Raw genomic sequence first — 25,901 nt, forward strand, 5'->3', positions numbered from 1 at the left:
CCTACCACTAGTGTCAGAAAAACATTATGTGCTTAGCACAGGCCAGGAAGTATGCTCAGGAACTAATGTATCGAGCCCTCACAAGGGAAGGATGTCACGGCTCAATGTTTCTGAGGCCACAGAGGCACAGGGAGTAAGGAACTTGCCCAGGAGAGCATAAAAGGATTTAAACCTGGAAGATTGGCGGCACAGATAAAGCTTTCCTAAAGATCTCAAGCACCCCCCCCCCCCGTATAAAATGCACAAAATTAAAGTGGTAAAGAGTACCACAGTGCAGGTGGGCAGTGCGGATTGCTACTGTGACTGCAACAGCAACAAAGCAAGGGGGCAAGCAGCGGGGCTTAGCAAGTGGAGAAGCCAAAGAACAATTCCAATGAAGACTGAAAATGATTCCTACAAGCACAATGAAGTCACAATTGTTAAAATTCCCTTGGCCTCAGTGGACAGACACAAATGAACACATTCCATTAAGACTTATACACATCAGGCAGGAAGAAAAAAACCTATCACAGGCGCTCCTAAACCCAGGTGTGCCAGCCTTCCTCTGTGCACTCAGCATGGAGACCATCTGCACACACAGAGTCAGTTCATGTTGCATGCATGCTACTGTACTCTGCAAACCGATTCCTGAAGTGTCACAATTGCCATGGTAACTTTCCATGCTTACAGAGCCTTTTAACCACTGTACTCTAAGAAAGCAGTGCTGCCTTAATAAAATGGGCTTTGTTCAGTCCAAATATCGAGAGCTGCTTAACCCGGCACTCGCTTCCTCAGTATGAAACAGTGCTGGAGAGGTCATGCCAAAGCAAGATCAAGACTGTTTTCTTCCATTGAGCCCTGAATGGAAATCTCCTTCCTGGTGTACAAAGTCCCTCTGCCTTCTGGAGCATTGTTGGACACTGCTATATACAAACCACAGGTTCTTGACACCAATGTCCTGTGCCTCCCTCCTTAGCTTGCAAATAGAGCTGATGAGCAAAAGAAAGCATGTGGACAGCAAAAGCCTGGTACCAAAGGTCAAATGAAGTAGATAGGACCACTCTAGGCCATGTAAGTCCTGTTATCTAGCTTGGTTTGTATAAAGACCTGTGACACAGTCACAGCTCAGGGAGCTGGGATTATGTTTAATGCTTACTTAATGTTTAATGTCTAGGTTCTGAGATGCTTACTATCATTTGGCATAAAACAGGTGGAGGTAATTAAACGCCAGGCAGCTGTTCTGCCACACAAGTGAGAAAACACAGGAACAAGAGCCTACCTCAGGTGTCACCTAGTCTGGACATTCTTACACATTTATATAAGAACAAGACAAGAGTCACTGATTAGATACCAAGAGACAAACTGCTATCATAGCACAGGGAGCAGCTGCTGTGCGATTAGCTAAAGGAGCCACTAAAAAATCAGAAAGCACTTCCACAATGAGGCAGATGAAGAAAACGCCCCTCCAACGTTACATGGCTTAGAGCTTTCTAACCTCCTCCACCGAGGACTGCTGTTTCTGGCCAACAGAGGAGACGGCAGGCTTCAGCAAACCTTGAGATCCATGGGTCTGTTGGTTGGGCAACACCAGAATTAAAGGCCCAAGAACGATACTGAAAACAAGATACAGGAAGTGACAGAGATGGTATGTCAAAAAAAACATATGCACACAGCATCTATACAGAACAGTCCCCTATGATCAGGGCACAGTGAGCACATCAAGTCAGGTGAAGGTTGGAATCAGGTCACATGTCCAACTGAAACATCAGTCTGGAGCCATGCTCAACTGCTTTTCTATCTATTTATTTGACAGGAAAGGGGAAACAGTGTATCCACCTGCTAGGCTAAGGAGATAAGATTTGTAAGGAGCTTATTCATGATCCAGGGAGGACAATCCAGCCCCAGGGTCACCTTGGCTGTGCAGCACCTCCAATAAAGGACGCTAAGAGTCAGAATCACAAAAGCCAGTTTAACAGCACCACAAATGTGAAGGCTACAAGCAGAACCCTGGGCTAAGTGAAGCCTGTGCTTTTTCTTTCCAGTGCTGTGAGATATATACATATTATGTATATATGTCTTACCTCTGTTAATGTGCCTAGTGCTCACAGAGGTAAGAAGGCGTTGGATCTCTTAGATTTTGGGTATTGGGAATTGAACCCAGACCCTCTGAAGGAGCAGTGAGTACTTTTTGTTTTTTTTCAAGACAGGGTTTCTCTGTAGCTTTGGATCCTGTCCTGGAACTTGCTCTGTAGATTAGGCTGGCCTCGAACTCACATAGATCCACCCACCTCTGACTCCCAAGTGCTGAGATTAAAGGCGTGCATCACAACCATGACCCCGGGAGAGCAGGCTAGAGTAGCGAGTACTCTTAATTACCACATCTGCAGCCCCCCAGTTAGTGAGCTGGAAGGATTCATCACCACACGTTGCTTTTTAAACCTGGGTTCTGAGCAAGAGAATTCAGATCCTCATGCTTGTTTGGCAAGCACTTTACAGAATGGACCATCTCCCTGTTCTCAGCATACTTTTTTACTTATGCACACATGCTGACTAGATTTGCCCTAAAAACAGCAATTTTCCTTTTTGTTTTTTTTTTTTCTTCCGAGACAGTTTCCCTGTGGCTTTGGATTCGGTCCGTCCTGGAACTCTGTAGAGCAGGCTGTCCTTGAACTCACAGAGATCCTCCTGTCTCTGCCTCCCCAGTGCTGGCTGGGATTAAAGGCGTGCACTGCCGCCGCCGCCATCACCACCACCGGGCTAAAACAGCACATCTTAAAGGCCAGGCTGGCAACTCCAGCACAAGACCCAGTGAGCAAATCACTGCTCCCTTTAAACTTCAAGTTCTCCCGATCCATGAAACAGGGAGTCAACCCTGTTGACTAGACACAAGCCCCTTCCAGGAGAATCTCCAAAATTCACAGGTATAGTGCAAAACAAGAATCAGGCACATATCTGCCCTCCTGGGACCTGGAAGACCATGAGCAGGGCACCTGTTTCCACTGAAGCTCAAGGACTCCAAGCTATGCCCCTGTCTTGCAGTTCGAGCCTCCCCACCACAACCTCACCCAAACGTTTTAGGCACTATGGTAGACACTATGTGCCTGACCTAATCTGAGCAAGTCCCGTGTCCTAAACCCTCAATGGCCAGAAGTTAGGTCTGCAGGCACACACAACCCTCTTACCTCTCTCTCCTAGGAGGTAGCTGCTTACAGAAAAATTCTGACATTTTCTTTTTTTCTTTCTTGTTTTTTTGTTTTGGTTCTTTGAGACAGGGCTACTCTGTGTAACTGTCCCGGAACTTAATTCGTAGACCAGACTGGCCACGAACTCTCAGAAAACCGCCTGCCTCTGCCTCCCAGGTGCTGGGATTAAAGGCGAGTGCCACCACCGCCCGTCAACTCTGACATTTCCTGAGCAACTACAACATGCCAAGTACTTTACCCCTGTAATCTTCACATACACCCCAAGTTAGGTTCTCTAGTATCCCTTCTGGACAGACGTAGAGCCGGGCACAAGAGGGCTTTTGTATCTAAATGGACGTTTGGGGATTCGCGCGCACTTGTGGTCCGCTGGCGCTCCAGGAGTCCTCAGGTCCCTTCTCAGAACTGAGTTCTCGAGACTCAGAACAGAGCTTCTCCCCATCAGGCAGTGGGTCTGAAGCCCTGTGCGGTGGGAACCAACCATGCCATTTGGACCGCCCCGACTGCCCCTATGACTAAAAACCAGGACGCAATTTCTCCCGGAGGTCTGGACTCTAGCCTTCGTCGGCGAGCAGATCCGCAAGGAAAGAGGCCAAGCCGCCAAGGCCCCCGCTATAGGCCACGGGTTTTAAGCTGCCGCCCTCACCTCTCAGCAGACTTCGCCAACGGTCTTAACCGACTGCCGGGAGCACGTGGACCCTCAGTCACCAAACACAGCGCCGCCACCTGCTCTCTCTCTCTCTCTCTCTTCCAACTCACCCGCGCAGAACTCACGCCCGGCTGGCGCGCGCCAGTGCGCAAGCGCGTCGCGGCCACGCCCCCGGACGGAAGTGACGGCGACGGAAGCCGCCGATGAGCTGCAGAGGGGGCGTTGTCGGAATGGTTCCGTGGCGCTTGGAGTCCTGCAGTTGACGCAGAGGGTCTGACGGGGACGGGTAACGAGGAGGCGGCCGATTGGGAGCGGCCTCCGAGGGTAAGGCGACCCGGAACTCTGGCCTCCCGCGAGCTGCGGGTCTGCGCGGCTGGGATGCGCGCCGGCCTGCTGACAACGCGCGTGGCGGGCCCGGCCGAGCACAAAGCTAGACTTCGGGCGTGGGAGCCGGGCTTCCTTCCAGCCCTTGCTGCGGTCTGTGCGTCTTTTGATGTCCGCGTCGCCCCAAGAGAGGAGAGGCGCTTATGAGCCGTCCTCGTTGCCGCGCCCTGCCTCATTCTCCACGAGACCATCTGTGCCTTGGTGTCCCATCTGTAGAATGTTGTCACTTCAGCGCCTACTTCTGGGGACCTTAAAGGATTAGTCAACGAGTCGGTGCAGGTCAGGTGCTGAGCGGGTAGGGTATCTGCAGTTTTAGTCAGGGTTCACTAAACGTTCTCAGCCTGTAAGACGGCATCTGGTATACGATAGTGGTCACCGTTTGCTGCTGAAATGAGTGAGTCAAACAGGCTGTGAGCTGTATTGTAAGAAACAACCCCGGGGTGAACATTTGTCGGTGACAGGGAGGTTGCTCGGTTTGTTTATTGTGGCTTCCATCGCAGGGTACAACATCCGAGGTGATTCAGATGAGAGAGGTTTACTTTCTCACAGTTATGGAGGACGGAGGGTCATGAACGTGGTGTCAACAAATCTACTTGCTGTAGAGAACCGTCCCGGCTTACAGGTGGTCGGTCACTTTCCTGCTGTAGCCTCACATGATCTGTCCTCTGTGCCACTGCACCGCCAGCGTTTCTGCTTGTATCTACATCTCCTTATGTTAGGATGTCAGTCAGATTGAAACAGGGCTCATCCTAATAGGCTCTTTTAAGTCACTTGCCTTATTAAAGTCTGCTTTCACAGGTAATCAACGTGTGTGGTTCTGGAGAATGCAATGGAATACTCCATTTTGGTAACCTGCGCTTGCAATCCCAGTGTTGGGGGTGGGGAGTGGAAATAGGTGGATCTCTGGGATCAGTGAGCCTCTCATCTCAATAAGGGACCCTGTCTCAAAGAACAAGGTGGACAGCTCCTAGGGAACAATGCCTAAGGTTGGCTTCTGGCCTCCAGACATGTGCACACATGTATACATAAAACACGCACACACACAGAAGGGCTTTCGTTGTCGGAGCCCCTTCTGGGTTCAGATTCCACTAAGGCTCCTTTTCCCTTGAGGCACCCCCTCTTCATTCACATCACCCAAGCTTCTTCTGTTTCTCTTTGCCTTGGTATTTCCATTGTTTGCTGTCTTTCACGTTGATCTTTCTACTGTCGTATTCTTGATTTAGGTTTTAGCTTGCTGAGCTAGAAGGAACCCTACTGAACGCCTATGAAGCCCCAGACACAGGTGTCAGAGCTACAATGATGAATGAAGCAGATGTGGGCCATGCCTTTACCTCATAAAGACTGTTGCTTCTGCCCACTAGGTTGCTCCCCAGCAGTTCATTCTGCTGTGAACTTGCCAGTGGATCAACTCATTAAATGAGTGAGTCAAACAGGCTGTGAGCAGTATTGTAAGAAACAACCCCAGGGTGAGCATTTGTCGGTGACAGGGAGGTTGCTTTGTTTGTTTATTGTAGCTTCCATCGCAGGGTACAACATCCGAGGTGATTCAGATGAGAGAGGTTTACTTTCTCGCAATTATGGAGGAAATTCACACCCTCATGGTCCAGCTATCTCACATATGAGCTCTGCTGCACTGAGGACTAAACCTTAACTCTATCATCTTTGGGAAATATTTCATATCCAAACTCCATCAGGGTTCGGGGCACTGTTAAAAGAATCTCTGAGTCTGACTTTGTGGGTGTGACTTTGTCTGCAGTGTTTTTGCCCTAAATATGAAATAAAGAAAACCCATGACCTCTTTGATGCTTAGTGTGGGAAGGTCTCTGCAGGCAGGGACAAACAATCAGGGTGTGTAGATAGAGTTTGCTTTGGGCTGCCAGTTCACAAAAAAACATGGAGGCTTGTTATTAATTATGAAAGCTTGGCCTTAGCTTAGGCTTGTTTCTGCCTAGCTCTTATAACGTAAATTAACCCATTTCTATTAATATATGTGCTGTCACTTGGCTCGTGGCTTTTAATGCTCCTCCTGCATGTTCTGCTTCCTCTGTGACCAACTACAGGACCCCCCCCCCGTTTCTTCCCAGAGCTCTCTGGATGTCCTTCCTAAACTCTTCGTGCTTAGCTGTTGACTATTCAACTGTATTAAGCCAATCAGAATGTGCTGTGACAAAGACGCATCTTCACAGTGTACAAAAAGATTATTCTACAGCAAGGGTGAGGGAAGAATGAAGCTTGGATCAGCCTGATTTTTGTAGCTGGTGCCTGGGCCAGCACTTCTAGAGTCTGACCCAGATCATTTTACTTTAGCCATATTTAAGCACAGCCCAATTTTGAGGGGGGGAGTTTTTTTTTTTTAATAATAATTAACTCTGTCCCAAGTGCACAATAATTTCAAGACATGTTTACATTGAGATTCTTTTTTTTATTTTTTGAGATGGGGTTTCTCTGTGTAATAGACTTGGCTATCCTTGAACTCACAGAGATCCACCTGCCTCCGCCTCCTGAGTGTTGAGATTAACGGTGTGTGCCACTACCAACTGGCACATTGAAATTCTTTACAAAGTAATCGGTTTCTTTCACATAGATGGGTACTGTTGACTCAGAGATAGTGCCCAAGATTTAGGGTCTAGGGAGATTGAAGTAAACATAATGCCTGCGGGTGTTGGGATTGACCTGGCCCTATGATTCATAGAAGTCACTTAGGCTGTTGTACAAATGACATCTCTCACAGGGATGAGTTTTATGGCCTAGAAGTGATGCTCAAAGTTTTAAGGGGAAAGGATCTGGGATAAGTAAAACATAAATTCTGAGAGATATGGGCAGGGCCTGGCTCAACAGGAAGCAATGCTTATCAGATTGTAAACTACATTTTCCCCCCAGCGTTCCAGAAAAACAGCTAAGTACCTCATCCCATTGAAGAGGTAAGCTATGTGTTTAACTTTCCTGGCTTCTCCAGTGCTTAACTGTGTGCACAAGGCCATTATGTCCTCTACTGTCTAGTGCACCAGATTGCCATTTAGACCCTCAGTGTCCTCCCGTCCTCTCCCACTGTGTCTGGATGCCAGAGGCTGCACTGATTCAGGTGTGTGCCTCCACCCCCGCGTCTAGCTGTAATTGTTCGATTAGCTAGAATTGGAGCTTCCAGGACCCCTGGTGTTGCTGTACTCACTGTGTTGCCCTAGACTATAGTGCGTAGTAGTCACTCACTAGGTAGATGAGGAATGACCAGATCTTCTGTGTCCATACGGGAGCCTCTTGTCTCTTTCCCAGTCAGTCAGTTGTCCTAACGAGGCTCAGTGTCATCTGCCCTCTGTCTCTCTGATCTGTCATACTCTACTATTCAGCCATATTCTGAAGCCCAGCAAGTTCCTGCCCTGGAGATTCCCCACCTGCCGGTCACAGATGCCAGGATCATGTACACCCCATTCTCTTGCTTCCTCTATGCCTGTGAGAGGCACAGAGGTACACCTAAATGGACGTGGTGTTTTGTGACACTGGTTTGCTCTCCTTGTGGTGATGGTAGTTATTTTAACTTGTATCTTACCTCCCCAAATAGGCTCCTGATTTTCTCGAGCTTTGAATTCTCGAGCTGTGTATTTGTTGCTATAACAAAATATCTGGTACTAGCAGCTTAAGGAAGGGTTTATTTTGGCTTGTAGTCTGAGGATGCTGTCCATCATGGAGGGGAGGCTTGGTGACAGGAGCAGGAAGCAGTTGGTCACATTACAGTAGCAGGGAGATGTATGCTACTGCTTGGCTGCTCTCTGTCTTTTGTTCAATCTGGGATCCCAGCCTATAGGATGATGTCATCCACATTTAGGGTGAGTCTTCCCTGCTCATTTAAGCTTTTCTGGAAGTGCACCAATCCCAGGGGGACATCCCTGGGATTCTCAGTTCCGTGAAGTTGAAGGTCAAGATTAATTATTACAAGGTGTTTAATAAGTATGGGTTTGGTCTTAGCTGGTTGGGTTTTTTTTCCCTTTATGCTTGTTCATGTATATGTATTGTTTTTTATTTTTAATTTGCATATTCATAGTTGACCATAACAAAATGCATACACTCTTACCACAACCACCTTCTATATTAGCAGACCCATGTGCTTTGGGTTTCTCATAACTAATGGCTTCCATAGTTAGTCAGTAAGAGGAAGCATTTCCATATTGCAGAGAGGTGGGCTGAACAGCTCTGGACTAGATGCTGCCAAAACAGCTCAGTGGGTAGGTGTGTGTTTTAAGCTGTAACTTTGATGCGCCACGCTGAAAGCCAAGAGTTTTTGCATTTGGGGCCGCTTTTGTCCCAGTGGTGTCTTCGAGAGTCTTTTACCTACATCCTCTGCTGCAGGTCTCATGGTCTAGTATGGACCCTGTTGCTGTTCACAGCTGCCACCTCCTCCAGCAGCTGCGAGAGCAGCGGATCCAAGGCCTGCTTTGTGACTGCATGCTGGTGGTGAGGGGCGTCTGCTTCAAAGCCCACAAGAACGTGCTGGCGGCCTTCAGCCAGTATTTCAGGTGAGTGCCTCACTCTGTGTCCTCCCTGCCTGGAGAACCTGGCAGGAAAGTACTGTGGCCACATTCCATTTTTCTCCAGGATATTTCTGCCTTTCTCTTTGGAGTTTAAACAAAATGAGAGTTTATGGGTTTTCCTGATTCTTTAATTACTATCACTGTGTGTTTAGAGCGACCTGAAAGGGAAAGAGACTCTTAGCTAGAGTTTGCTGGGGATGGTTGAAAAGAATTAATGTCAGTATTCTCTCTGTATTTCAGTTCCTTTGCAAATAAAATGATTGAGGGATTGCGTCTGCAGTAGGAACTTTGCTGTGATGAGAAATGTGAGTGAAGAACTCTGGCTGTCCTTTCCCAGCACATGGAGGAAAGGGCAGGAGAATAGAGAGTGCCAGACCAGCAGGGCCTCATAGAGATGATTCTGTCTGGAGAAAGAAAGAATGAGGAGTCAGCATGAGGAGAGTGTTCTGCATGCTTCCCCTACCTTAGGTCCCTCCCTACCTAAATTAAAGCAGTTCACCTTTTTTTTTTTCGTTTGAATATTGCCAGAAAATCTTTAGTTTAGCTTCAATCTTTAGTTATCCCTGCCATTATTTTGGCTTATGTGATTTACTTACATATACTAAATAACACCAAGCAGTTGTGTTTCAATGTAGCTAGCCTTTGTACAATTGCCTTTTCTTTAGAAGTGTATTCTGGTTAGCAAGTGTCTTGTCTTTAGACACCATGCTCCTGGTGCACATTCCCCTGCTCTGGTCAGCCACGTGTGGAAAGTGTCTACTCTTGCCCTGATAACCCTACATCACAGAGACCTTAGTTTTCGTGTACACTGTTCACACATTGTAAAGACTCTGTCCTGGACACTTGGGCTCTGCTGTCGTCCAGGGCAGTTAGCTCTCGCAGGTGTGATGTATTGGCTGTTTCGAGCTAGCCTAAAAGCCAAAGGCTGTTGGGGAAACAGGTGACTGGTGACAAAATGTCTGCAGCAGGTTTGTGAGCCAGTGTCCCTGAGTCGTCCTCTGAAGTTGTGCTTCATACCGTTCCCTCACTTACGGACCCACACCAGAGCAAGGAGCTGGGCCGCATGTGCCTTTTTCTTCATTAAGTCAAAGTGCATTTCTTTCCATTGTTTACGGACCATTGGGTCTCTGCAAAACTTAGCAGCCAGACTGGCATGGTGGCATACCTAGCCCTGGGGGAGTAGAGGCAGGTGAATCTCTGTGAATTCTAGGCCAGCCTGGTCTACATGGCAAGTCCCCAGCCAGCTAAATCTAATAGCAAGAACCTGTTTCAAAAAACCAAAAACCTAACCAAAACAAAAAAAAACCTTAGCAGCCAAATTATAGATTACATAGTGAGTGTATATTGAGGGTTAGCTGTCTTTATCTTCAGAAGTTTTTCAGGCATAAATATTTGTATGTGTGCTGTGTGGTGAGGAATGTATTGTGTCAGACTAAATATAAAACACTGAGATATGTAATGTTCCTTTTTTTTTGCTGCGATCAGTGTGAAATTGGTGCATGTGGTTAATTATACTTCAAGCAGGGTAGATCATGTTTCATAGAATGTTTGTATGAGGACCTGGATTTGATCCAGGACCACATGAAAAATCCAGGCATAGTAGTGCATTCTTACAATACAGAACTGGGGAGATGGAGACGGGGATTCCCGAGGCTCACTGGACAGCCATCCTGGCCTTCTCTGCAAGCTGTGGGCCAGTTAGAGACTCCATTCTCTTAAAACAGAGTGATGGTGTCTAAGGAACAGAATCCAAGGGTGACCCCTGGCCTACACACACACACACACATATACACTTGAACATACACATTAACCCAAAATACTTTTTAAAAAAAAGGCAATAAAGGTGAAATAACTCTAAAAATTAAAACATTAAAAGAAAATGCTAGCAGAATGTGAAAATAGCTAACATGTTCTTTCTTTTGTCAGGAGCCTCTTTCAGAATTCTTCCAGCCAGAAGAATGATGTTTTCCACCTGGATGTTAAAAATGTCAGTGGCATAGGGCAGATCCTGGACTTCATGTACACATCGCACCTTGACCTCAACCAGGACAACATTCAAGTGATGCTGGACACCGCGGAGTGTTTGCAGGTACAGAATGTTCTGAATCTGTGCCACACATTTCTGAAGTCAGCCTCGGCAGCACAACTGCCCGGCTTGCCCTGTGCTGGCGCCTTCTCCCTGCAGAGTGTGACTCTGGATGGCACCTGTGCAGGAAGTGAGCATTACCCGCCCCACTCACTGCAGGAGTGCCCTACCGAAGGCCCGCAGGCTAAAGTTCTGGCTGAACTGAGTCCTCATGCTCCATCAGCAGGTTTCAGTCGTCCCACAGGAGAAGTAGCAAAACCAGCCCTGGATGCTGCAAGTGGAAGCTGCCCAGAGCTGCCCTCCAAACAGCCCAATTATTATTACAAACTCAGAACGTTATACAGCAAGCAGTACTACAAGCAGACCGCCTGCCCCAGCCAGGAACCTGCCCCAGAGCAGCCCCTCGCTCTCAGTGCCTCCCCCGACATTGCTGCAGCAGATTCGCAGCCTACTGTGGAGGGCCGCCCAGATGCTTTGGAGTCTTCAGAGCAGTTCCTGGCTCCAGCCCTCAGGACCTCTGGCACTGACTCCGAGGCAGATGCCCTTTGTCAGCTGCCTGCCAAGCAGATGAGACTGAAGAAAGCCATGCACCTGAAGAAACTAAACTTTCTCAAGTCACAACAGTCAGCTGAGCACACCTCACATCCGGAGTCAGGTGATGGGTTGATCAGGAGGGAGGAATCTGCTGCTAAGGAAGATGAGGGCCCGAGAGCCAGAAGCCCAACTCCTGAAGAAAAAGGGAGGGAAGAATTGGGTCCAGAGAGCGGCCATGAGGTGGAGATTCCGGGAGCCCCCGCCACATGGGAGGACCCATCCCAGACCCTCCAGTCCCAGAGACAGTATGCGTGTGAATTGTGTGGGAAGCCTTTTAAACACCCAAGCAATCTGGAGCTGCACAAACGGTCTCACACAGGTACACTGCCCTGAGTCTACAGACCCGAAAGGAAGCCGCAGTGCCCCATCCCCCTGCAGGCCTTGTCTGTAAGACACTTGACTTCTCAGTGGAGCTGCTGATGTCTCTAATGAGGCTCCAGGGTGCTAGCTACCCTTTGGTGCACTTGGTGATGGTGTGCACGTATGTTCTCTGTAGGGTGGCGTCCGTCCAGCTCACAGTCAGCTGCTTTAGTGCACTCAGGTTCTAGCTCTAAGACAGACACTGTGCTTGGTTGTCTCTAGGGCTTTCTCAGAGTAGAATGCAGACTGACAGTGAATTTGACTCATTCTTTTTTACTATTACATTCAGTACTTTAAATTTATTTATTTTTATTTTATGTGCATTGATGTTTTACCTGCATGTATGTCTGTATGATGGTGTCAGGTCCCTTAGAGTTGGAGCTACAGACAGTTGTGAGCCACCATGTGGGTGCTGAGACTTGAACCTGGACCTCTGGAAGAGCAGTCAATGCTCTTAATCTCTGAGCCCTCTCTCCAGCCCCTTGATTTGAATAATTCTTAAACTTCTCTCAGAAGTAATTTTAATTTGAAAAGTTAGGATTTTGGAGGCAGGAGGTAAGCTCTTAAATAAGAATCAACTTTAACAACTTGATTTTTTGTTTTTGTGTTTGTTTTAGTGGTACAAGGATTGACCTTGCACCTACTGGACAACTGCTCCACCACTGAGCTGTGGTCCCCTCCTGCCAGCCCCATTCCATCTGATGTTTTCAAATGAAAATTCTTCCACCTTAGACATTGAATTTCTAATGGTTTATTATCTTAATTCATACCATTGCCTTCCCAAAACACATTGTACAATACCTATGTCTCACTCTCCCCCTCGTTAACTGTGATAGAATTATTAGTGCTTCATGAATTAGTAACAGTTAAGGTATAACCATGAGCTGGGTGTAATGGTGCACACCTTTAATCCCACTACTCAGGAGGCAGAGGCAGGCGCATCTATTGTGAATTTGGGGCCAGCCTGGTCTACATAGTTCCAGGAGAGCCAGAGCTTCAGAGTGAGACTCAGTCTCAAACCACCCCCACCCCCAAAAGAAGCACAGCCATGAGCAGTGACAGCAGCATGCTTCTAGATTGCCCTGTTTGCCTGCCGCCAGCTGCCTGCCTTGGCATGCTGTTCTCTTGGCACTTTTGACTTCTGTTTTGCTGAAGTGATTTCTACCTCAGTGCATCAGTTGAGACATTTTCACTAGTTATAAAAGTCCTTTATAGATGTCAGTGTATTCGAATGTAAAGCCTGTCATTTCATTACTTGTAGTTCAAAATAAGACCAGGTACAGACAGCTCTCAGTCAGTCTTGCTACAAAAACAACTTGACTTAAATTATTATTATTAATTTTTGCTTAATTTTCTACTGCCTGAGGAATACTATCAGTTTTATTTCATTTTTCTTTTAGAAACTTACCTGTTATAGCTTTAAAGGAGCAAAATCAAATTGCTAATTCCAGAGAACATCTGTGAGTGTCAAATACAGTCATAGGGCAGAGACACTTCGTCGGACATAAATGCTGCATTGAGATGGTAGCAGAGCGTGGCCTGGATGCCAGGGATCTGTGAGGCCAGAGCTGTTTCAGAATGGTGCAGATGCCGCTTCCTCGAGGTGTGCCGTGGAAGCTGCCAGTGGCCACATGGTGTGGGATGATGTGCTGCTGGTGGCCAAGGAGACCTGTGTTCCTCTGTCTTTAGAGTGCCTTCTGTTTTATTTCTAATGTGTATATGTTGATAATCACAGCCCATAGGACCAAAATTTTCATAGTGAAAACGGCTTCCAAGACCTGTGGATATGGTTGTTAAAAACCTTGGTCCTTTATGACCCATGGCTTGTCTTTTTTTTTTTTTTTAAACTTATCTCTCTTGTGTGGGCTTGAACTTACCATTATCTGTTACCCCAGTAATTATAAAAGAAGGCTGAACACAGGCTTAAATGGTGACAGTCATCCAGGGCTGAAGACAAGCCCAGATAGCTGCAGGTCATTGCCAAGGTCACAGGCCCTGTAAGTAGAAGAACAGTGTTGTTATATTTAAGAGAGTCTTAAGGTAACCACTTGACTTGGGGGAAGTGAGGAAATGACATTTCTTGGGGTACAAAGGCTCCCACAGACTAAAGGCAGCACCTTCCAGTACTCCTTCCAGCAGACCTCCATTCAGAACAGCTGCATCTCCAGGCTGTTGTAGTTGCTGTACTTGGTGGAGCAGACAGACAGGAGACCACATTCTCTCCTCCGTGAAGGCCCAGTCTCAGCCAAGGCAGGCAGGCAGTGCTGAGGGCTGTTCCTCAGGCCCCAGTGTCCACAGCCCCCATGGTGTGAAGGGACTGTTCACTCTATTTGGAGTCAGAGGTCAAGTAGAGAAAAGTCCCATTTGGTTTTGTGCTGAAGGAAAACTGAGCGATCTATTTATTTCACCCTAGGTTTGTATTTGGAGGATAGTTTGACTTCTAGATGAAGGTCTATAGATTGGATTTTATCATCTTTCTGGAGAGCCCCAGGGTAAGAGATAAATATTTGGAAGTAGAGATACCCTGTGCCTCACTCTGGGGATAAAGAATGTCACGGGCTGGCGTGGTGGCTCTCACATATTATCCCAGCATTCAGGAGGCTAAGGCAGGAATTGTTGAGAGGTTCAGATCAGCCTGGACTATAGAGGGAGATCTTGTTCTAAAATAAAACACAGAAGAACAGAATGGGCTTTTTGGAAAGGAGAGACGAAGGAGATCAAATATTTTAAACAAAAATGATTGTGCAAATTTTTGTACTGACAACAAACTGTTGTGTTTTGCTTTGTTTTAGGTGAGAAACCTTTTGAATGTAACATTTGTGGGAAGCACTTCTCTCAGGTGGGAATACTCTTATTTACTGTTGATAATTGGAAGCCTGAACTCTGTTGCTTACTTACTTACCAATAAGACTCACTTTTGTCCTTGGGAGAGAAGCATGTGTGGTAGTGGCAGTTTAGAGACTTGCGGCTGGGTCAGAACCCACATTTCCAGGGCATTAGGAAGTCTGCTGTTGAGTGAGAGCCGTCGAAGCACCTTTCCCTTTTCTGCACTGATGATGGGTCCTGCCCTGGTGTGTCTTGAAGTTTCCAGCTGTCCACACTGATCTTCTCTGGAGCCGCACTGTATGCTGGGTTAGGTCCAAGACCAATAGTTATTTTCACTGGACTAGAGGCAGGATATTGGGCAGATTAGACCAAGTCATTTTTATTCCCAAATCTGACTGCAGTTCCCTCTTCCCATGCACTGGCATGGGCTAGTGTGCTCTGGTCACGCTTACCTCTTGGTGACTCCCCATATCTTCTCGTGGTTGGCCCTGTCTTCCCAGAGTGATGACTTTGGAACAGCTTCATGTTGCAGCTCTGGACAGGTGTTGAGTGTGCGTCCCTCTATCACTGTTCCCATGGAGACCTTCACTGCCTTCCACCTCGGCCCCTGGAGTGCAGAGCTTGGCCTCTATCAGATGTACTGTCCTGTTACCCTGGACGAGACAGTGTCTTCATCTCTTAAACAAGGATGAAGGAGCACCTGCCCTAGAGAGTGTGCAGGAGTAAGGAGTTGATGCGGCCAGGTTCTTAGAACAGCATGTGCTCTCCCTCTTGGCTCTGCACCCCAGTCCTTGTGTGGTCCTTCCCATGACCACCATTTTCATCCTAGCCACCTAGGACTGGGCCTAGTGAGATAGCTTAGCAAGTAGGGATGTTGCTGCCAAGCCTGACAAACTGATTCCAATGCCTGGGGTCCACATAGTGGAAGGGAAGAACCAGTTACCACATGTTGTCTTCTACTCTTCACGTGTGGCTTTTGATGCCCCCCCCCCGAAAGATAAATAAGTAAAAATTAAGAAAAGTAAAGTATAAAACTGTTTGTGACCATTGATAATAAGCATTCACCATGCTTCTCTGGGCCTCTTTCTCATTCTTACATTACTATCTTGTGGAGCTATTGAGGGGATTTACTACCTTTCATGTGTAATGACTTCCTGCTCAGAGCCCTTCTGTGGCTCCACTTGGTAACTAGAATACAGCTGCACACTCAGGATCTGTGTCAGCCTCCCTGCCCCCACCCACCCAGCGCTGCTGCTGTGCCCTCCCTCTGCATTGTCCCCAGGGCAGCTCTGGTACCTTCTGGGTTAGCACAGCTCCTCTTAGGTTTGTGTGAATGCAGAGCTGTACTGTGGTTTTCAGATGCATCTTGTGTTGTTTTCATAGAGAAGAGTGAAGTTACTCGACAAAGGGCTGTTTTAGAGACCTGATTCAGCAAGAGCTGCATGTTCCTAAGCTGCCCTTACCTCTGCCGCATGCTGGGATGGAGCAGACACGAGTAAGGCTCTGAGGAGCTTGTTCTTCAGAGGGAGACATAACTGTGTGGATGGTAGGACAAGGAGACTTGGGGCATGCTGTGCCAGACACATCTAGGAGCAGTGCAGACAGAAGAGAACATGGCTGCCTGACAGACATGCATGGCCTTTGGAGCAAGCTAAGGGCAGCACATGACTGTCCTTGGATGAGCCTTGGAGACAGCTATGACTGGGGGTGGAGGGCAGGGTGCTGTTGCGTTTGGTTGCTAGGAGATGGCACTACTCCCCATTTCTGCTGTCCAGTCATCTGAGAATGACTGGAGTAGACAGTGGTGGTCACTAGATTGGGATGCCCCTCCTGATCTGCCGGAGTGTGCTGTAGTACTGAGTTCCTAAGGGCCCTTTCTTTGGAGAATTTGAAAGTTTGAAAACATTTACCAGTAAGAATCTCTTATCCTGTTTCATAAGGATTGCTGTCTAGAAGAGTTAGTCTGTCTGCACTTAACCGCGGCTTTACTAATGAGCTGGCTGGCACTGTGGCACATCAGCCAGCGTCATCTTGGGTTGCAGTGGTGATGCTCTCAGCTGTTTCATATCCTCTTAGAGAATGGTCATGTCTTAGGTACTGTGCTTCCTATATGGTGCACAAAGACACCAGTACATTCAGGGCAGTGGGGGAAAAGGAAAGTTGGGAAGTCAGCTATCTTTGGAGAAAAGCAGAGCCAGGAAGAGACTTTGATCAGCTGGTACCACATTCTGAGAGGCAGAGGGCAGTCTTGGGTGCCATGTTTTCTGGTAGTACTGTCTGGATGGGGGTGGCTTCTCTTGTTGCATGCAGTATGCCAAGGAAGCCCTCTGGAGAAGTTCAGAGGCAGAGTCCCGGGTGCTGGGCTGACACCAGAGCAACCACACACCTCATCCTTGGTGAAAGTACAAGAAGCAGGGACATCTTGACCATGTCCCGAAGTGCTAACCTGGGACTCAGGGATTCTCAGGCTTCAGTAGATCTAGTCACATTATTTCATAACATCACCAGGGAAGTGTGTGTTTGTCCTGGGTGTTTTTTAAAATTTTACTATTGTCTGAAGCTCTAAAGACTTGGAACTCAGCTAGATGACTAATGTGTGCAATGCCTTCTGTCTCTGAGTTTGTACGACCCTTGTTCTTACTCAGCTGCCATCTACAGGAAAGGGAGGCCTGGTTTCTTTATGGGTGAAGACTAAGGTTTGGGTCTACATCATAAAGTTTATTTTAAGAGTGATTCAACTCAGATGATACGTTTAAAAATACTTTATATTGTTGGGGGGAGCCACTTGTTTGTCCCGGCTGCCCAGAACCAAATAACCACACAGAAACTGTATTAATTAAATCACTGCTTAGTTTGTTAGCTCTCACTTCTTATTGGCTAACTCTTACATCTTAATTTAACCCATTTCGAGTAATCTGTATATCACCATGAGGTCTTGGCCTACCAGCAAAGTTTCGGCACGTCTGTCTTTAGCAGCTTCATGGCATCCCTGACTCTGCCTTCTTCCTCCCAGAATTCAGTACCATCTTCCCTGCCTACCTAAGTTCTGCCCTATCAACGGGCCAAGGCAGTCTCTTTATTCATTAATGGTAATCACAGCACACAGAGGGGACTCCCACATCCCCATATTTATGTATTTATTTTCTAGGGAACACTTGTACCACAGTGTGTGTGGAGGTTAGAAGACAGCTCTCAGGAATCAGTTTTCTCCTTTCACCATGAATATGGGTCCTGGGGATTGAATTCAGTACATCAGGCTTGGAGACAAGTTGCCTTTACCTGCTGAGCCCAGATGTTACTTCTTTTTTCTGATGGGATTTTTCTCTTCAATACTCTGTCTTAACTTAAAAGCAAGTAGAAGCTAATATCTTCAGAATTTTATTAACACAGGTTTTGAAGTCAGCAGATAAACTTGAATTAGGCTAAGTGTGGTGATACATGCCTTTAATCCCCAGCACTCAGGAGGCAGAAGCAAGCAGATGTCTATGAGTTCAGGGCCAGTCTGGTCTATGTAATGAATGTCAAGCTAGCCAGGGGCATATAATGAGACCAGGTCTCAGGAGAAAAAAAAAATCAAAACCCAGGTGAATTAACTCTCCTAGTCTTGTGACTCAAGGCATCTGAGCGCTCCAGCTGACTGCTCTGTAAAATGCAATGCAGCTCTGCAAGCCTGAACTTGGTGTGTCTTTGCTGCAGAACTCTGCTCTCTTTCATAACATTATTGTCCCTGCTTGGCACAGTTCTGCAAACACAACTGCAGATATTTCTTAAGACATGGTCTGTGCACTTTGGATACCAGCAGCGTAGCTACAGTTTACTAAAAATAAAAGTATGGATTGATGCCAAAAATAACAGGGACAGGACTCCTGGGTCTTCTGTACAAATTGCCTACATGCACTACGGTTTGGTTGTTGGGGTGTTGTGTGCAGAACATTCCATCGGTCCTATTTTATCTGTGTTTGTACAGTTTGTCACCCCAGTATGTGCTACTGTGTGTGGCAAAGATTTACTGATTTTCATTTTGTATTTCCACGTGAAATGGTAGAGACATGTTAAGGATTTTGTTACTGTTGCTTTCTTTTGTTGTTTGTTATATTTTGACTTTTTGAGACAGTCTCCCTATGTAGTCCTGGCTGTCCTGGAACTTGCTGGTATCCCTGGCTTACCTCAAACACAGTAGTCTTCCTACCTCAGACTCCCGAGTGCTGGAATTACAGGCCTGTACTACCACATTCATTGACTACAGCTGTACATTAGAAGCGCATCGGGTTATATTTGCCTTGAAACAAGTAACACCGCTGGGGAGGGGGTGTGTATCTTTCTATTAATGTCTCAGACTGTGTTTCACACATATTTACTTCACCTTTAGTGCTACAGAGGGTTCTCCCTGGCAGTAGAGCAGGTGGTGCTGTTCAGATATATGTGGGTGTATCACATTGTTTTTTTCTGAAGTTTGGATGTTACTGACCAAAGCAATTAGTATTTGAAACTCAGCTCTCTAAGGACTGGTATCCCAGGTAGCCGAGTGGCTGTCATGCTGACTGTTCAGGACATGTCAGTTTCCTGTGATTTGCAAAAGCAGAGAAGACTTGCACCCTAAGACCAGTAGTAATCAGCCCAACCATGGCCGTTAGCAACTGCTCTAGTTGCCAAATCTGTTCTTCAGCTAGAAAGTAGAATACCAACTGCCAGTGCTTATAAAAGGTAAAATTTCAGCATGTGGATTTTGCTGTTGGCGTTTGCTGTAGCCCTGTTATTAATAGTCACTATAAATAGGACTCTTCTGCCAAGATCCCTCTGGTTATTCAAAGTCCCAGTTTTCTCTCAGCTGTGTTTATCACAGTCTTGAATGTAGTGTCTAACTGAGGCTTCCCCGGATCAGATTCCACAGGCAGCGTCTTTCCGTATCTGTGAGCTGTGACGCACAGATGGACTATAACCAAAGCTGTCTTTGCAGTTTGCTTGAGGCAGCTTACAGAGGCAAAGAGCGAGTTATTAGCTAGCTGCTGCTTTTTCTCTTTTCTGGCGCTGCTGTGCACTGCAGTGTGGCCCATAAGGCATTTTTGTTTGTCACCGTGGGTTTGTTTGGCAGGACGACACTCTTAACAGCTCGAGCTGTTCAGGTACAGTGAGGGAAGACTTTGCCTCTCAGCCTCAATTTGAAATATTTCCAGGGAGGAATTTACAGCTTTGCTTTTGCAATATTATAATTTTTTGATTTCATACTGATGACTGTATGGAAGTCTATGTGAGAAACCCTGCTAGCTTCACAAAGAGTCTGCAGTGCTGCTCTGGTCCTCCTGAGGTGCACTCTTGCACAGAGGTAAAAATGAAAAGCTGGCCAGGCAGAGCCAACCTTACTGTTAGAGGACATACTTTCTGGAAACGCCTTTTGCTTCTTTTGAACAAAATCATTTGTTTTAGAGAGAGGTTGTGAACACTGAAATAAGCCCCACAAGTGCTTAACTTTCCATATAACCCTGCATGTGGGTGCTCTAAATTAACTATATCAGGGTCTGCTTAAAATTAGGCCTGGGAACCTACTCCTCCCCAGAGTAACCTGCCCTTTTACAAAGGAGGCATCACAGAGCGGGTACCGGTGTGAGGCCACAGTTGGGGGTCCTTGTGCAGTGGGTGGCTGCCCTTGGCTTTAGACATAGCTTCCTGTCTGTCCTTCACTGGTAGTGTTGTGGGATCGGCTAAAACTGTCAGCTCCCTTTGAACGCCTACAACTTTTTTGGTTCTTCATTATTGGTGTGTTTCTTGTCCTCTTGCAGGCAGGCAACCTTCAGACTCATTTACGCCGGCACTCTGGGGAGAAGCCATACATCTGTGAAATCTGTGGAAAGAGGTCAGTGCTGAGCTCAAGGTGCACATGTGAGGGACTGTGGGTGGCTCAAGTGACTTTGTCCAGTATCATATCACGGGCCACCAGGGCTCACACAGCCATGGCAGAGAACAAGGGCATTCACTCTGTGACACATGAGAGAGTAAGAAGAAAAGTTCACGGAGAGCACGGACATCTAGGCTGGGGCCCCAGAAGGAAGTCGGCTTTACAGGAAACAGATTAGTTTATGCCAAAATGTTCTTTCTTAAAAGGTCCCCATGGAGGAGACTGTCTAGTCAGGGGAAACAGTGCCCGAAGCCTGTGTGACTAGGCACCCAGAGATGAGGCATCAGAGGTACCTAAGCTGTGTTGTCAAGCTAGGCTGTTAGCTTCAGGACAGAGTCTGTGACGCTCAACCTTGGCAGCTGAGTTTTGACCTGAGAACTGAGTGCTGGCCTGGCAGCAGAGAATCAGCCTTGGGTGGTCGGCCCCGCCGTGACTCCTTCACAGGGCAGGGGTAAGTGAGGGGCTTGTCCGTCCCTCCTGTGCGCACAGGCCACAGCTTCAGCCTCCATCCCCTTGCTTGGCAACAGTCCAGGAGCTTCTTACTCCACCATCCTGTGCTAGAACTGCAGGCTCCACCAGTAGCCATGGCATCCCCATTGTTCCGTGTCTGGGTTCCATCATTTAATTACTCATTCATCCAGCATCCGTAACTCCCACCATCTGCTCAGTGCTGTAAGGGGAGCATAAGCGTCAGTGGCTCAGATTCTCTGCCTTTCACAAGTCCTCCTTGCAACCTTGTCGGGAAGGTTAAAGATAGACCCAGGAGCATTCAGAAGTCAGCATCCTCCAGCACATTCCACAGCACATTCTATGAGCATAGCAGAGGGAAAATCAAGCTTCAGTTGAGTTTTGGGAACCTGTCTGCCTCTGCGTTGGAAAATGGAACAAAGCAAAGGCTGTCATGCTGACCCTGGCTCCCTTCTGTTGCAACTACCTGAACATAAAGCCAAGTTCTGGGTGGTACTCTCCGGTCATGGCAGGTGCCCAGCAGCATAGACAGAACTGTCTCACATGGTGTTACTTCCCATGGGCTCCTGAGAACATTTTGCTGTGTTGAAAATTAGGATCTTGGAAATTCGGTGTAAGATCTTTTTTTGTGGGCTAGAGAGATGGCTCAGAGGTTAAGGGCACTCACTGGCTGCTGTTCCAGAGATCCTGAGTTCAATTGCCAACAACCACATGGTGGCTCACAACCCTCTGTAATGAGATCTGTCTCCCTCTTCTGACCTGCAGGCATTCATGCAGACAACACTATATGCATAATAAATACATACATCTTTAAAAAATAAAAAAAGATCTTTTCTGGACCTCATCTTCCTTGGACCAACTCACCAGCCATCAGAGGGGCGAGCCAGGAAAGAGTATCCATCTCCACATGGGTGAGAGGTGCTTGTTGCCCACCCAAGCTCATGTGCATCTCTGCACTCACTGTTTCCCATCCAGAAGGCGGGGTAAAAGGGTGTCCTGGTGTGCAGAGACAATTATGGGAGGTACCAATTATCAGACACTCAATATGTCCTGGGCTCAGAGTAGCTACTCCATGAACACTGGTTCTTTCTTCATTCCTATCTCTGTCACTGTCTTAGGGTGGATGTGGATGGGTCTCCAGTGTGAGCTAGAGGTGAGTGAGCTCATTTTCTAGGATAGGTGAAGGAGGACCAAAGTGTCCCTGGCTCCTGAAACCTGAAGTCTGTGTATTTCACACTAGATTGAGTAGAGCTGGTTTCATTGCCAAGACATGCAGAGCTAACCTTGTGCTCTCAGTGTGAGCCTTGGGCTGTCACACTACATGGAACGCTTCCCACAAGTGCAGTGATCCCAGCAGGGTCTTAGCACCACAGGGTCTCATGTTCCTCTGAATTGTGAGACTTGCCAGTGAGATGACTCAGAGAGTCAAGGCACTTTCCGCAAAGCCCGGTGACCTAAGTTAGTTCCTGGGAGCCATATGGTAGAAGGGGAGCTAAGTCACCCAAGTTGTCTCTGACCTCCACATGCATGCTGCAGTGTACATACACATGCACTAAATAAATAAATGTATTTTTTTTAAGGTAAGAGAGAGTGAACTGTGGGACAGAGAGAGACTCTGGTCTTGTGCTGTTGGAAACCGGATAGAGTATGATGATGCAAGCAGGAAGCATCTTAAAACCAAAACACTGGCATCGTTTTCTGCTTCCCCTGAAACAGAGAAATAGAGATGTTTTACACACAAAGCAGGCCACACCCAGCTCTGTGTAAAACAGGTAGAGCAGTTTATGTCCTCTGCATGGCCCTGGTCTTCAGGGTCTCGGCAGTGTCACCAATCTGATAGGACTTTGCACTTCTTGCAGGTTTGCCGCCTCTGGTGATGTCCAGCGCCACATCATCATTCACTCCGGAGAGAAGCCACACTTGTGTGACACGTGCGGCCGAGGTATTGCTGAGTGAGCGACTCCCTGTGCTCTCAGGGTCACTGCTGCGGGTTCCTTTTGTCACCCTAACCCCTGCTGTGGTCTGTCTAGGGTTCAGCAATTTCAGCAATCTGAAGGAGCACAAAAAGACGCACACGGCTGACAAAGTGTTCACCTGTGATGAATGTGGGAAGTCCTTCAACATGCAGAGGAAGCTGGTGAAGCACCGTGTGCGGCACACGGGCGAGCGGCCCTACAGCTGCCCTGCCTGTGGTGAGTGTGATGCTGGTCAGCCGGCAAGCTGACCTCATCCTGTACACGCCAGAGTTACCCACTCTGCTGTTGGCTGCCGTAAGTCAGTTTTCTCATAGAGTGAAAGGGGCAGTTCCTTTGCCTCCTTACAGGAACGATGCCACACACCAGACACTGCATCTTTGAGGTGTCAGGAACGGATCCTAACGCTCCAGATACAAAGTGACTCAAAGCCCTGTCACTAAGAGCTGGCGAACTCAGCGGGACACGGTGGAGTGCCGGAGCCCTCTTTGCAAACAAAGGGCATTCATTGTACCCCCACCCCACACACGCACTTGTTACTTAACAAATCAGACAGTGGCATTCAGTAAAGTGAGACGTTCTCACTAAGTCCAGTGTGTGTGTGTTTGGGGTGTTTCCCATGAGGGAGTTCTCAGCATCTTAGGGCCTTTGCAGTTACCTACTGAGTTTCCACTTGTCACAAGGAAACGGGCTGAAGGACAAGCATGTGCACATCTTTGGTACAGACTTGTAGCGCCCGTGCCACTACAGGTCAGTTTGCGAGTCTCAGGCAAGGGGCACACAAACACAGAGACAGGGACACGGGTCATCCTTGATACAAGAATGCCACCATTATTGTGCTCAGGGGCAGCTTCTATAGGGCTCTGGCCACGCCCCAGCTCTCGGGATCTTTCAGCTGCAGGCCTCACCAGAAACCATTCTCCTGCCATCAGGGACTCGTGCTCAGAGCAGCTGCAGGCACAGGAAAACAAGTTGTATTGCTCAGTTCACTCCAGCAGGCAAAGGGTCTGAGGCAGGCAAGGAAAGTCAAGGGGCCAGGGGTCTGCAGCCCCCAACACAAACTGACTGTCCTAGGTCCTAGGCTGGCCGTGTGGCACTGCCGTAGTAACAGTCGCTCCTACCTGGCTGCCGCCACCACTGTTCCTGACGGGAACTAGAGAGGAAAGATTAGTTTGGGCTTAAGGTTTCCTTCAAAGGTCTAGCCCTAATGACTCCCTTTCACTAACTGGGCTCCATCTCCTAAGGTTCCACATCCTTCCGAATAGCATCGTCAGCCAGGGAGCATTAAGGGACACTGCAGGCTCAAATGACAGCAATGTAGCCCAGAAGTAACTCTGCTGAGGAGATCTTATTTTAGTCGATAAGGGAGCAGCCGCTGGGCAGTACTGAAACCCCAGAGTCTTGTGCTAAGTCTCAAAACTGCAAGGTCTATCAGAGAGGGACCTTATCCAAAGTGAGGGTACCATGAACTACCCTTAGATCAGTTGTTCAGAAGGAGAGGATCCTTCCATTTCTAAAGTACTCTTTTCTCTCTTCAGGGAAGTGCTTTGGGGGCTCAGGAGACCTGCGCAGGCACGTCCGCACTCACACTGGGGAAAAACCTTATAGCTGTGAGATCTGCAGCAAGTGCTTCACACGCTCTGCGGTGCTGCGGCGGCACAAGAAGATGCATGGCAGAGCTGACGCCAGGAGTCCAGCTGTGCTGGATGAGCTGAGCCAGGCCATTGAGACTGACATGGATAGGTCTCAGAGCTCCGACTCCTTCTCCCAGGACGTGTCCGTCACACTAATGCCTGTGTCTGTCAAGCTCCCTGTACACCCAGTGGAAAGTTCTGTGGCAGCATTTGATGGTCACTGTACCGGCTCCTACTGTAAGTTACGCTCCATGATCCACCCTCCTAGCATGGGTGAGCAGGACAAACTTGGCCTGGACCCTGCCAAGCTGGCCAAGCCCCAGGAGCTACAGAGCCAGTCACACGCCTATGCCTACTCAGATGTGGACCCCTCAGCAGGTGCTGAGCAGTCACAGGCTGATGGTATGACTGTGACCCGCTCTTCCTTGGCCACTCTGGACAACCACTGCACCGAGCCGCTGGGCAGCCGGGCACCTTCGGTGACTTACAGGAACTCTGAGGGACAATTTTTCTCTAGTATGACTCTCTGGGGGCTGGCAATGAAGACACTGCAGAATGAACACGAGCTGGAACAGTGATGTACCATCTCAGAACCCTGACGAGAAGCACCCCGCCTAGGACGGCTCCCCTCCAGCTCTGGAAAAGGGTTAAATGATTTCCCTCCCAGTGCTTGCTGGGAGCTCCATCTGTGGCCCAGGAGCTCTTGCTGCCTGCTGGTCCCAGAGGGAAAGATGGTGTGGGGCATCTCCACAGCAGCCTAGGCCCTAGGCTGAGAGCAGCTGATGGACATCAGTGTGGCAATGGACCTCGCATCAGCTACTGTACATTTGGGTCCTGTTAAATGGCATATGTATACATAAAAATACAGATTTTATTTTTACATTTTTATAAGAGAAATTTTTAGTATCTTATTTTTTAAAATATTTATACAGATTCTATTTGTATATAGAACTTGTAATATAATTTGAATAAATGAGCTTGCTTTCCCGTATCATGTTTTATATTTTTATTTTTTTCCAGGACTTTACTCTTTATTTTTTTAATGCAGGGTCTCATCATATCATCATATAGCTCTGACTAACCTCAGACCATCTAAGTATGCCAGGCTGACCTTGAACTCACAGAGATCCACCTGTGTCTGCCTCTCAGGTGCTGGGATTAAGGGCATGTGCCACCATGCCCAATTCTCAAGCATTTTTATTAATCTTAAGACCTTAGTACTATAAAATACATATCATTGCAGAAGATCACGTGTTTGAGCCTTAGTACCACCCAGAAATGAAATAAATATCACTGACTTGGTTGTATTAAGCTAAGGCATTGGCTTAATTT

At 47.6% G+C, this 25,901-nt stretch overlaps 1 protein-coding gene across 7 annotated transcripts; it reads left to right on the plus strand.

Annotated features, from left to right (window-relative positions):
- The first annotated feature begins 4,020 nt into the window (after positions 1 to 4,020).
- Positions 4,021 to 25,560, plus strand: Zbtb49 (zinc finger and BTB domain containing 49). 7 transcript variants are annotated; one of them, XM_087909070.1, is made up of 9 exons: positions 4,059 to 4,491; positions 5,436 to 8,720; positions 10,662 to 10,824; positions 10,981 to 11,734; positions 14,568 to 14,614; positions 20,379 to 20,452; positions 22,822 to 22,904; positions 22,993 to 23,154; positions 24,474 to 25,560. In XM_087909070.1, the coding sequence occupies exons 2-9, from the start codon at positions 8,569 to 8,571 to the stop codon at positions 25,145 to 25,147; spliced, it is 2,109 nt and encodes a 702-aa protein (XP_087765196.1). In that variant the 5' UTR covers positions 4,059 to 4,491; positions 5,436 to 8,568; the 3' UTR covers positions 25,148 to 25,560. The 7 variants fall into 7 exon arrangements, with proteins under 7 accessions (XP_048270813.1, XP_087765196.1, XP_087765195.1 ...); XM_087909069.1 differs by having other exon boundaries at positions 5,436 to 7,133; positions 8,554 to 8,720; positions 10,662 to 11,734; XM_048414864.3 differs by having other exon boundaries at positions 7,093 to 7,133; positions 8,554 to 8,720; positions 10,662 to 11,734.
- The last annotated feature ends 341 nt before the right edge of the window (positions 25,561 to 25,901 follow it).

The sequence above is a fragment of the Myodes glareolus genome, chromosome 8 (assembly GCF_982192425.1).
Source record: "Myodes glareolus chromosome 8, mMyoGla1.1, whole genome shotgun sequence".
Classification (NCBI taxonomy): Eukaryota; Metazoa; Chordata; class Mammalia; order Rodentia; family Cricetidae; genus Myodes; species Myodes glareolus.